At 47.4% G+C, this 12636-nt stretch overlaps 1 protein-coding gene across 2 annotated transcripts in view; it reads left to right on the top strand.

The window, feature by feature from the left end:
• The window catches only part of LOC129713156 (cytosolic purine 5'-nucleotidase-like), a 219023-nt gene that overhangs the window by 116085 nt on the left and 90302 nt on the right, over positions 1 to 12636 (top strand). For both annotated transcript variants that reach the window (XM_055661990.1, XM_055661991.1), the window contains one exon: positions 5189 to 5306. In XM_055661990.1, coding sequence (XP_055517965.1) covers positions 5189 to 5306 — 118 coding nt within the window. The remainder of the gene's footprint in view (positions 1 to 5188; positions 5307 to 12636) is intronic.

Genomic DNA, 12636 nt, shown 5'->3' with positions numbered 1-12636 from the left:
CAGCACCGAGCTTTGCAGTACCCCACTAGTCCAAGTCTGTTATTCTGAAAGGTACCCGTTAATCCCTTCTCTTTGTTTCCTGTCTGCCAACCAATTTTTTATCCATGTCAGCACTCTACCTCCAATACCATGTGCGCTAATTTTGCCCACTAATCTCTAATGTGGGACCTTATCAAATGCTTTCTGCAAGTCCAGGTACATTACATCCACTGGCTCCCCCTTGTCCATTTTCCTAGTTACATACTCAAAAAATTCCAGAAGATTAGTCAAGCATGATTTCCCCTTCGTAAATCCATGGTGACTCGGACCGATCCTGTTACTGCTATCCAAATGTGAAGCTATTTCATCTTTTATTATTGACTCCAACATCATCCCCACCACCAATGTCAGGCTAACTGGTCTATAATTCCCTGTTTACTCTCTCCCGCCTTTCTTAAAAAATGGGATAACATTAGCGACCCTCCAATCCAGAGGAAATGATCCTAAATCTATAGAACGTTGGAAAATGATCACCAATGCATCCACACTTTCTAGAGCCACTTCCTTAAGTACCCTGGGATGCAGACCATCAGTCTCTGGGGATTTATCAGCCTTCAGTCCCATCAGTCTACCCAACACCATTTCCTGCCTAATGTGGATTTCCTTCAGTTCATCCATCACCCCAGATCTTCTGGCCTCTACTATATCCGGTAGATTGTTTGTGTCCTCCTTAGTGAAGACAGATCCAAAGTACCTGTTCAACTTGTCTGCCATTTCCTTGTTCCCCATAATAAATTCACCCTTTTCAGTCTTCAAGGTTCCAACTTTGGTCTTAACTAATGTTTTCCTCTTCACATACCTAAAGAAGCTTTTACTATCCTCCGTTATATTCTTGGCTAGCTTACCTTCGTACCTCATTTTTTCTCCCTGTATTGCCTTTTTAGTTGTCTTCTGTTGCTCTTTAAATGTTACCCAATCCTCTGGCTTCCCGCTCATCTTTGCTATGTTGTACTTTTATTTGTATTCTATCCCCGACTTCCCTTGTCAGCCACGGTTGCCCCGTACTCCCCTTAGAATCTTTCTTCCTCTTTGGAATGAACTCATCCTGCACCTTCTGTATTATTCCCAGAAATACCTGCCATTATTGTTCCACTGTCATCCCTGCTGGGGTATCATTCCAGTCAGGTTTGGCCAGCACCTCCCTCATGGCTCCATAGTCCCCTTTGTTCAACTGTAATACAGGTGCACAACCTTTTATCCGAAAGCCTTGGGACCAGACACTTGTCGGATTTCGGACATTTTCGGATTTCCGAATGGAAGATATTTAGCGTAGATTAGGTAGGTAGCGCTGGAGGCTTGAAAATTCTGGAGCAGCTGCCTCCTCCCCGGAGACCGGGAGAATCATTGCATAAATGTTAGTCAGTTAGTTTGGAGGGATGTTATGTGGTGGTGGTGGAGTAGGGGTGAAGGGGGAAACTTTAATTCTTAGTCCCCTACCTGGTCGGCGACTCCCAACCTCGCGGAGCTGGGGGCTCCGTCCGGCCGCGGGCGGCGCCGGTTGGAGCTCCGACCCCGGCAACTCTACCCTTGGCTGCGCGGCTCCAAATCCAGCGACCCTCCGCGAATGTTGGAAGAAGGCGGCCACAGCGCTCCGGAGCTTGCCGCATGGCGACCCGGTAAGGCATTGCCCGCTCCCCGCTGGTATCCCAGCGCTGCGACACCGCCGACTCCCGACATTCGCGGAGCTGGGGCGTCCGGCCGCGGGCCGCGCTGGATTTGGAGCGCCTCGCAGCCAGGGGTAGAGTTGCCGGGGTCGGAGCTACAACCGGCGCCGCCCGCAGCCCCACCGGCCACAGCGCTGCGGAGCATACTGCACGGCGACCCGGTAAGGCATTGACCGCTCCCCGCCTCTCCGACCAGGTAGGGGACTAAGAATTAAAGTTTACCCCTTCACCCCCCCTTCACATAAAAGCCCTCCAAACTAACTGACTAACATTTAAGCAATGATTTACAGATGTTTAAGTGTCTCCCCGGTCTCCGGGGAGGAGGCAGCCGCTACAGTAATACAGACCTGGGTTGACCGTGGGTCGTTTGGGGTCAAGTTTGGCGCCAAACGCGAGCTTTGGTGCGCAGACGACATCTGGAAAAAATGGACGGTTTTCGGAGTTTTTCGGTTTCCGGAACACCGGATAAAAGGTTGTGCACCTGTACTGACACCTCCGATTTACCCTTCTCCCTCTCAAATTGTAGATGAAAACTTATCATATTATGGTTATTACCTCCTCATGGCTCCTTACTGGGTACTGTTTGGGGTCCTGTACACATCCCATTAGGGTCATTTTACCCGCACAATTCCACAGTTCTATTCATACTGATTCTGCATCTCTTGATTCTATGTTCCCCCCCCCTCTTAAGGGACTGAATTTCATTCCTCACCAACATAGCTACCCCACCCCCTCTGCCCACCTGTGTCTTTTCGATAGGACTTGAATTTGCAGTTCCCAGCCCTGGTCCTCTTGCAGCCATGTCTCTGTAATTCCCACAACATCATACTTGCCAATTTCTAACTGAGCCTCAAGCTCGTCCACTTTATTTCTTATACTTCGCGCATTTATATACAACACTTTAACTTCAGTATTCACCTCCCCTCTCACACTATTGGCCCTGACCTTACTCTCTTATCCCTTCTCGAACTTTCCTTCCCAATAATTCGTGTGTCTTTTGTAACTTTTCCTGTACTCACTTCTCCTTTAACTCCATCTAACTATTCCCAATTTCTACTGTCAATTCCTACCCCCCCCCCCACCCACCCCCCACTATTTAGTTTAAACCCACACATGTAGCCCTATCAAACCTGCCTGCCAGAACCTCCTGTTAAGGTGTAACCCATCCCTTTTGTACAGGTCACCCCTACTCCAGGTGAGATCCTGGTGGTCTATGAAGCTAAATCCTTGCTCCCTGCACCAGCCCCTCAGCCACACATTCAGATCCCCTATCTCCCTGTTCCTGCCCTCACTAGCACGAGGTACTGGAAGCAATCCAGAGATAACCACCCCAGAAGTCCTGCTTTTCAGACTTCTTCCTAACTCTCTAACCTCGCTTTGCAGAACACCCTTCCTCTTCTTCCCGATGTCATTCATTCATTTACTTCTCGTTCTTTACTTCCTTCACTCTTCCTGTAGCCTTGGCGTGACAACCTCACTGGAGGTCTTGTCCAGGAAACTCTCGTTTTCCCGGATGTTCCCGAGGTCATCAAGTTGCTTCTTCAGTGCCCCAACATGATCCTACAGGAGCTGAACCTGGACACATTTACCACAGTTGTAGCAACCAGAGGCACAATCAGTGTCTCTGACCTCCCACATCCTGCAAGCATCCCCTCACAAGGGTACTTCCCCCACTGGCTGCTCCCCTAGAGCAACCTTGCTTATATTGGCTAATTAATTGCCTAATTTGCCAATTTACCAATTCCTCAATTAATCCCTGTTGCTGACCTTGAAGGTATGTGTTCGAGGCTGGTCCCGCCAGTGTTTTTCTACTTTCCCCCTGACTCACCGAATTCCAACCAAGATGCATCTGGCTGCTCCTGCTCTCCCATTCTCCCACATATCACATACACAACTCTGCTATCCACCCGGGTTTGATCCTGACCTCCAGTGCCGTTTGTGATATGATTAAATATTTTCCCTGTGATAGTATGGGTTTCGCTAGGGTGTTCCAGTTTTCTCCCGTCTCGATGAACCTGCTGGTTTGTAGGTTAATTGGCCACTATAAAGTACTCCTCCTGTAGCTGGGTGGCAGAAGAGTCAGCAAGCTGTTAACGGCATATGAGAGGGAATCATTTACACTAAAATAAGATGGAGAAATGGGATTGATTAGCCACATGGCTTCTTCCATTATGTGAGGAAATATGGGAAGCTGCACTAGCTGAAGGTTGACCATTAATTGTATTAAAGTGTCTACAGACAAGGGTAAGAATAAATCACTGGCAAGGCACTGATCAGTTGGAAATTTGTTTGAAGAAATGGCAGATGGAGTTTCATCTGTACAAGTGTGAAGAGGTATATTTTGGGAGGTCAAATGTAAAAGGAAAGTGTGCAGTACATGGTGGGACTCTTTGGAGCATTGATGTATCGGGGAATCTTGGGGTTGAAATCTATAGCTCCATGAAAGGAGCAACATAAGTAGCTAGAATAGTAAAACCTGTTTAGAGTACGCTGATCTTTCTCGTTTGGATCATTGACGATTAGACTCATGAAGTGCTGTGGCAGTGGTATAAAACTTTGAAAAGTCCACATTTGAAGTATTACATGCAGTTCTAGCTGCTGCATTACTGGAAGAATGTGGAGACTATGGAGATGATACAGAAGACTCTACTAGGATATTGCCTGGATTGTAGTGTTGTTTTGATACTTTTTTCATCTTTTTATTTTTTTATTATATATTTTTTTTAAATAACATAAGGAGAGGTTGGACATACTTGTTTTCTCTGGAGCATCAGATGCTGGAGGAATGCCTGATTGTAGAATATCAGACTTTCAGAAGCAGAGATAGATTAGTGGGTCAGAATCTTTTTCACAGGGTGGAAATGTACAGCACTACAGGGCACAGGTTTCAGGTGAGAGAGGGGATCTTTTAAATAAATGAGCCAAACTAGAGTGATACAGTTTAGAGCAGTGAGGTTGACATCATGTTCGGCACACATAGTTTGGACGGAGGAAACTGATCCTGTGATGTACTGTTTTAATGTTCTATGTCCCATAAAATCAATTCTACCTGCACAAGAAAATGGGATTCTGAAATGGTATTAAAAAGGAAGTGATTGATATTCCAAATAGAATCTGAATTCAGCAGCAGAAAATGATCAAAACTAATTAAACAGCCCCCCTAGTGCAGTCTATAAATCCCAAATGGCCACTGTCACCCACTCATCAATCTCCTCAGAATGGGAGCAAGTCATCCTTGACCCGAAGGAACTGCTGGAGGCAGCAATGCAGAATATTGAGAAGACAATGCTGAAATAATTACTTATGCTATCCTTGGCAGGAACTAGAATCTTAAATGTCAAAATAAGACAGGAAATAAATTGAAAAATAACTCTTTGCTGAGTCAATTTAATTATTTTCTTTATGGCATTGCTGTAAGGCTGACCTGCCTATTAAAATACATCTGACACCTCTGTGAAGATATTGAACTGTTTTTCGTTTTACAGTGTACAGATCTCCGGAGTATGAAGAGCTGGCTTTTCAGCTGATGGTAAATCACCTGGTATCCATCGGATATCCCCAGGAATTGCTTCTCTACACCTATGATCCTACCTTCCCCACCAGGTAAAACTCGTTTCTTGCCTTCCATAATAAAAAGAGAAAAGATTGGAAATACTTAGTCAGAGACTAGGTGCTAGTGAAAAGTCATCATTGAAATGTTAGTGTTACCGTTACCGTTCTCTGCCTGACCTGAGTACTTCCAGCATTCTCTATTGATGTTTCAGATTTCCAGCATCTGCTTTTTCCTTTGTAGTTCCTGTTTCACTGTTCACCTGGGACATATCACAATCATAGACACAAAATGCTGGAGTAACTCAGCGGGACAGGCAGTATTTCTGCATGGAAGGAATGGGTGACGTCACCCATTTTTTCTCTTCAGAGCTGCTGCCTGACCCGCTGAGCTACGCCAGCATTTTGTATCTATCTTCGGTGTAAACCAGTACCTGCAGTTTCTTCCTATACATATCACAATCACACTGATATTTGGTGTTTCAGTTACCGTTTTTCTTATGGGAGCTGAGTACTACTCCACTCTCATCAGAATCACTTTGTAGTGTCCAAGATAGAAGAACTATAATTTGTAAAAGTTTCATATCTATATAACTAAAAGTCTCATCTTGACTACTTCCTCGCTGCGCTGTGTATTAATTTTAGAAATAACGCTACCCTATATCGCTATGATTTGTGGCCATCTTTCTCACAGTCCTCCTCTGCTGAGGCAGCTCCGAGGATGAAAAATAAAAAAGTTATGAGTGTTTAAAAAATCTTGAGATTAGCTGATTGGTCCTCTCGCCTGTCAATCACCATGATGAAGGTAACTCCCCTTCCGGGGGGACAGGACTGTAAAACCCCGGATGCCTGGACGTGAGTCAGTCACTCTGGAAGAACGCGAGGTAGAGGCCACAACTGTGATTCTAAGCAGTGAATCAGCTGAACTGTGAGTCTGCAATGTCTTTGCAATAAATGATTTGTTAGCCCTTAATGAAAATGCAATAAGCTGTTTGGCCTGCCCTGTGCTTGAAACTGCAATTGAAATGAAATGAAAATGCAGTGAGCTGTTTGGCCTGTCCTGTGCTTGAAACTGCAATGGAAATGGAAATGAAATGAAAATGCAATGAGCTGTTTAGCCAGCCCTGTGCTTGAAACTGCAATGGAAATGGAAATGGAAATGAAATGAAATGAAATGAAATGAGTTGTTTGGCCTGCCCTGTGTTTGAAATTGAAATGGAAATGAAATGAAATGAAGATCGACAAAACTGCTGGAGAAACTCAGCGGGTGCGGCAGCATCTATGGAGACCTTTCCTGCCGTATCCCCCGTCTCCGTGTCTGTCTGCGCTGAGGCCTATCGCGGAGCTGGCGGCCTCCAACTGCGACCGACCTCGAGGCTGCGGAGGCAGAGCCAGGACTTACCAACGCGAGGCTGGCCGACTTCGGGGCTGTGGTTGCGGTGCGACCCAACTTCCGACCCGACTTTGCTCGCGGGCCAGTGGACGACATCGTCGGGAGCTCACAGGTTGGTGAACTGTTTTTCCGGAGCTCCCGCAACTACAGCTGCGTCCGCTCGACTGGAGGGCGGCAGCTACGACAGCCCCAGGCCGCGGAGTTTGAACCGGCCCGTTTACGGAGCACGGATTCAGCCGCGGGACTTACTTACCATCACACGGCGGGGTCGCAACATCAGAGGCTTGGATTGCCTCAGCGCAGAGGGAGAGCAAGGAGGGAAGGGACAATGACTTTGGGAAACCGTGTTGAGTGTTTGTTATTTATTCTATGTTATAACTGCAGGCTAAACCATTTTGTTGCACTGAAAAGTGCAATGACAATAAATTGAATCCAATCCAAAGAGGTTGGAGGAGGTGCAGGTGACCCTCTGTCGCACCTGGAACGACTGCTCGGGTCCTTGAATGGAGTCGAGGGGGGAGGTAAAGCGACAAGTGTAGCATTTCTTGCGGCTGCAAGGGAAAGTGCCCAGGGAGGGGGTAGTGCGGGTGGGAAAGGAAGAATTGACCAGGGAGTTACAGAGGGAGCAGACAGGGGGGGGGGAGATGGGAAGATGTGGCGAGTTGTTGGAGGTGGCGAAAATGATGGAGGACTATTTGTTGTATGTGACGGCTAGTGGGGTGGAAGGTGAGGACTAGGGAGACTTTGCCCTTGTTATGAGTGGGGGGATGGCGAGAGACAGCAGTGTTACGGGGTATTGAAGAAACCCTGGTGAGAGCCTCATCCATAGTAGGGGAGGGGAACCCCTGTTCCCTGAAGAATTAGGACATTTCCGATGCCCTGGTGTGGAACACCTCATACTGGGAGCAGATAGACGGAGTAGTTGGGAGTAAGGTTTGGAATGAAATGAGTTGTTTATCCTGCCTGAAACCACTAATTTCGGCCCACAAGGCCCTTATTAGCCAAAAACCAGTCCATTTTGCCCCAAATGCCCATATTATCCCAGCAGGAGTATTTTGGCCCAATAGGCCCGTGCTAGGCCTGGAAAAGTCCAGAAAAAGTGACCTTCACTGAGATTTCACTCAGATTTTTTTTTTTTAAAGAGCCCCTTCGGCTCATCAAGCCTGTACTAGCCCAGGAAGAGCCCCTTCGGCCCATCAGTAAGTATTCCCCCTGCAACTATTAAACCTCACCCCAGTATTTTTCTCCCTCCCTTCATTGGCTCCCTGTGAGATCTAGGCCAGGATAGACTTTCCTCCTTCATTGCTGTGATCTGTAGAAAAAGATTAAAAATGTCTAAAATTGATTCTCCATCCTCTCCCCCTCCTCTCTCACGGAGTCTATCACCTGTTTTGGGCAGAATTTCTGGCAGTTTCTGAGCTACCAGCCCTGAGTGACTGAGCTGCCAGCCCGCCAGGCCTGAGTGACTGACCTGCCAGCCCACCAGGCCTGAGTGACTGACCTGCCAGCCCGCCAGGCCTGAGTGACTGACCTGCCAGCCCGCCAGGCCTGAGTGACTGAGCTGCCAGCCCACCAGGCCTGAGTGACTGAGCTGCCAGCCCACCAGGCCTGAGTGACTGAGCTGCCAGCCCACCAGGCCTGAGTGACTGACATGCCTGACCAAGAATACATTTGGCCCACAATGTCCATACTATCCCTCTGGAAACCAGTCCCTTTGGCCCACAACACCTATACTAGCGCTCCAGATATTCCCCCCCCCCCACCAACTGGCCACCAATATTGGAATTGGTAGAGAGGTGGAATATTGCATAGGGGGACCGACCCTCCTGTGTGATCATGGGACCCGATGGGTCCCACTTAGTCTAGTTCTATTCTATATCTATACTATTACTAAAACTCTGATCTTGACCATTTCCGGTCTGCGTTGTTTTCAAATTTGCGCAAAAACGGTACCTTATATCGCTAGGACTTTTCACCATCTTTCTCACAATTCTCCTCTGCTCCATGCTCACCAAGTTTTGTTCCGATCGGTGAAATATTAGAAAAGTTATGATGGCTTAAAAAATTGTGAGATCAGCAGATTGGTCTTCTCACCTGCCTGTCACCATGAAGGTAACGCCCCTTCTGGGGGCGAGGAGAATAAAGCCCTGGAGGCCGGACAGCCCGTCAGTCAGCCCAGAAGCCATGAGTGAGAGTTGAGTCCAGAACTGTGAGTCCACAAGTCGTGAGTGTGTGAACTGTGAGTCCACAAGCCACGAGTGCCTGAACTGTGAATCCGGAAGTCGCGCCGAATCCAGAAGTCACGGCGAGTCCGGAAGTTGCGCCGTCCGGATGTCAAGCTGAGTCCGGAAATCACGCCTGAGTCCAAAGGTCCACAAGCTGTGAGTGACTGAACTGTGAGTCCACAAGCCGTGAGTGACTGAACTGTGAGTCCACAAGCCATGGCTGAGTGAACTGTGAGTCCACAAGTGAACTGTGAGTCCACATGCCGTGGCTGAGTGAACTGTGAGTCCACATGCCGTGGCTGAGTGTACTGTGCGTCCACATGTCGTGGTTGAGTGAACTAAGAGTCCACAAGCCGTGGCTGAGTGAACTGTGAGTCCCATAAGGCTCAACCCCTAGCCCACACACCCCCCCCTCCCTCCCCTCCCCCCACACACACCCCCACCCCAGCGACAGGTCACGGCAATGCTCCCTCCCCCCACCGTCCCTTCCTGAAGCCGACCCCCACCTGAAGCCTCCCCATCGCCAGCTGCAGGACTAGCCCAACAATACATTCGGCCCACAACGTCCATACTAGCCCTCTGGAAAACAGTTCCTTCGGCCCACACCACCCATACTAGCACTTCAGAAAGCCCCCCAACACTGGCCAATGCCTAAAGCCGTCTCCCTCCTCCGGCTGCTGGATGCTCCCCTCTCCCCCACCGCCCCCCGACAGCCCTGCCTGAAGCGCAGCTGCAGAATGCAACAGATACAAGAAGAATGAATGGACTGAATAAATCTCCTCTTTAAATTGTTGTTATATTTTAAGTCATTCACATTTTAAGCTTTAATAAATCCCTTTTCCACTTGCCGTGCCTGACAGCTGCACCTGCGCAGTAATACCCGCGTGTTCTACTTCACAATGTCAACCCCATGGGAGGGAATGGCTGCGCCGCCGGAGAGCTGTTAAAAGTGGAGGGTGGGGGGGGTGGGCAACCAGGCCTCCCGTGTGAGAATGGGACCCTCCTGTTAGGAAATGAGACAGGTCAGGTGACGGAGGTATCAGTGCCGGATTTAGATGAAGAGAGACCCTAAGCTGTTCCACTTGTGAGGCCCCCAACGACCGGACAGCCATGGCGGCCAAATCTCCCACAATTCAAAGCGAGGGAGAAAGTGCCCAGCGCCGACCAGTTGCCGTTGCAGTGCGCATGCGCAGGGCGGCCGATGATGTGCTGGCCGTGGTTGTGCGCATGTGCAAGGCGGCGTGCCGTGCCGGCGGATGAGGAGCGAGTGGAGCCCGGCGGCCCGTACACGGATAGCGGGGGGAGATGGAGAGAGAGAGAGAGATAGAGAGGGGGGCCGCCCAGAGTTGAACGGTGGGTGTTCTGCCTTGGCCGGAGGCCCCCCTAGACCTCGAGGCCCATCAATTTTTTCGGGGGGCCCCTAGAAAGTGGGGGCCCTAAGCTATAGCTTGTTTAGCTTATACGTAAATCCGGCACCTGGAGGTATGTGTTGGGGAGCACTTCGGGTCCAGTGATCACAATGCCATTAGTTTCAATATAATTATGGAGAAGGTCAGAACTGGACCAAGGGTTGAGATTTTTGATTGGAGAAAGGCTAACTTTGAGGAGATGCGAAAGGATTTAAAAGGAGTGAATTGGGGCATTTTGTTTTATGGGAAGGATGTAGTAGAAGGAGGACATTTAAAGGTGAAATTTTAAGAGTACAGAATCTTTATGTCCCTGTTCGCTTGAAAGGAAAGAGTAATAATTGGAAAGAGCCTGTTTCCGTGCTGTAATTGTTATATGGTTATATGGACCCACTTGGTCTCGTTTATCTTTAAATATGATAGTCTCTGCAAATGAGATGATGTGCAGTGTTACTGATAATACAATGAAACTTTGTGGTGATAGAAAGTATTACATTTAACCTCGGGAAATGGGGTATTGTCCAAGAATTGGTGCAAAGGAAAAGCAACAGTATTTTTTTGTAATGGTACATGTAACTACAGCGCCTCTAAAAAGGTTCAAAACTACATTTTCATTTTTTTAATATTATAGAAAGATTACTAAAGTGTAAAAAATTAAATGTATTAATTAAATTGCACAGTCAGCCCCATACACATTCTATGCAGCTTACAGGACAAATCCATCATAGACACCAAATGCGAGGAAACAAATGCATACCAGCACCTTTTTCTCTATAAGAGGGGGCAGAAGACGCCTGGAATAGGAGAGATTAGGTACATGGGGAGGTTGCACAAATTTTGGTTGTTTTCTCCAGAATGCTGGATGTTAATGGGAGACCAGATAGAAGAATATAAAATTGAAATATTTATTTTCTCAAATAGCTTTCTATCAACAAAAAAATGTTAGATCATTGTAATAACCTACATTTGTAAGTAAGATATATGACTCTTTGATATATAAAAATCAGAATTGTAGTTTATAGAGCTCTATTGGGCGGGAGCAGAGAGAGTCATAGAGTGATACAGTGTGGAAACAGGCCCTTCGGCCCAACTCACCCACACCAGCCAACATGTCCCAGCTACACCAGTCCCACGAACCTGCGCTTAGCCCATATCCCTCCAAACCTGTCCAATCCATGTACCTGTCTGTTTCTTAAATGGTGGGATAGTCCCAGCCTCAACTACCTCCTCTGGCAGCTTGTTCCTTACACCCACCACCCTTTGTGTGAAAAAGTTACCCCTCAGATTCCTATTAAATCTATTCCACTTCATCTTGAACCTATGTCCCCCAATTCCCCTACTCTGGGCAAAAGACGCTGCATCTACCCGATCTATTCCTCTCATGATTTTGTACACTATAAGATCTCCCCTCATCCTCCTACGCTCAATGGAATAGAGACCCAACCTACTCAACTTCTCCCAAAAGCTCACATCCTCTAGTCCTGTTAACATCATCGTAAATCTTTTCTGAACCCTTTCAAACTTGACAATATCTTTCCAATAACATGGTGCCCAAAATTGAACATGATATTCTGAATGCGATCTCACCAACATCTTATACAACTGCAACATGATCTCCCAACTTCTATACTCAATACTCTGACTGATGAAGGCCAAAGTGCCAAAAGCCTTTTTGACCACCTTATCTACCTGCAAATCGACCTTCAAGTAACCATGCACCTGTACTCCTAGATCGCTCTGCTCTACAACACTATTCAGAGGCCTACCATTTACTATTTAGGTCCTGCCCTTGTTCAACATCCCAAAATGCAACACCTCACATTTCTCTGTATTCAATTCCATCAACCATTCCTCCACCCACCTGGCCAATCGATTCAGATCCTGTTGCAATCGCTCACAACCATCTTCACTATCTGCAAAACCACTAACTTTTGTATCATCAGCAAACTTGCTAATCTTGCCCTGTTTGTTCTCATCCAAATCACTGATGTAGATGGCAAACAGTAACGGGCCCAGCACCAAACCCTGAGGCACACCACTAGTTACAGGACTCCAGTCCGAGAAGTTACCTTTGCTTCCTTCCAAGGAGACAATTTGCTATCCATTCAGCTATCTCTCCTTGGATCCCATGCGATCTAACCTTCTAGAGCAGCCTACCACGTGGAACCTTGTTGAATGCCTTACTGAAGTCCACGTTCTGCCCTCATCTACCTTTTTGGTCACGTCTTCAAAAAAATCAATTAGATTTGTGAGACATGACCTCCTACGCGCAAAACTATGCTGACTATCCCTAATCAGCTGTTGCCATTCCAAATGCCTGTATAACCTATCCCTCAGAATACTCTCCAGTAACTTACCAA

The sequence above is a fragment of the Leucoraja erinacea genome, chromosome 35, assembly GCF_028641065.1.
Source record: "Leucoraja erinacea ecotype New England chromosome 35, Leri_hhj_1, whole genome shotgun sequence".
In the NCBI taxonomy this organism is placed as follows: domain Eukaryota; kingdom Metazoa; phylum Chordata; class Chondrichthyes; order Rajiformes; family Rajidae; genus Leucoraja; species Leucoraja erinaceus.
Note: the sequence above shows the minus strand (reverse complement) of the source record. Positions and strands in the feature narration are given on the sequence as shown.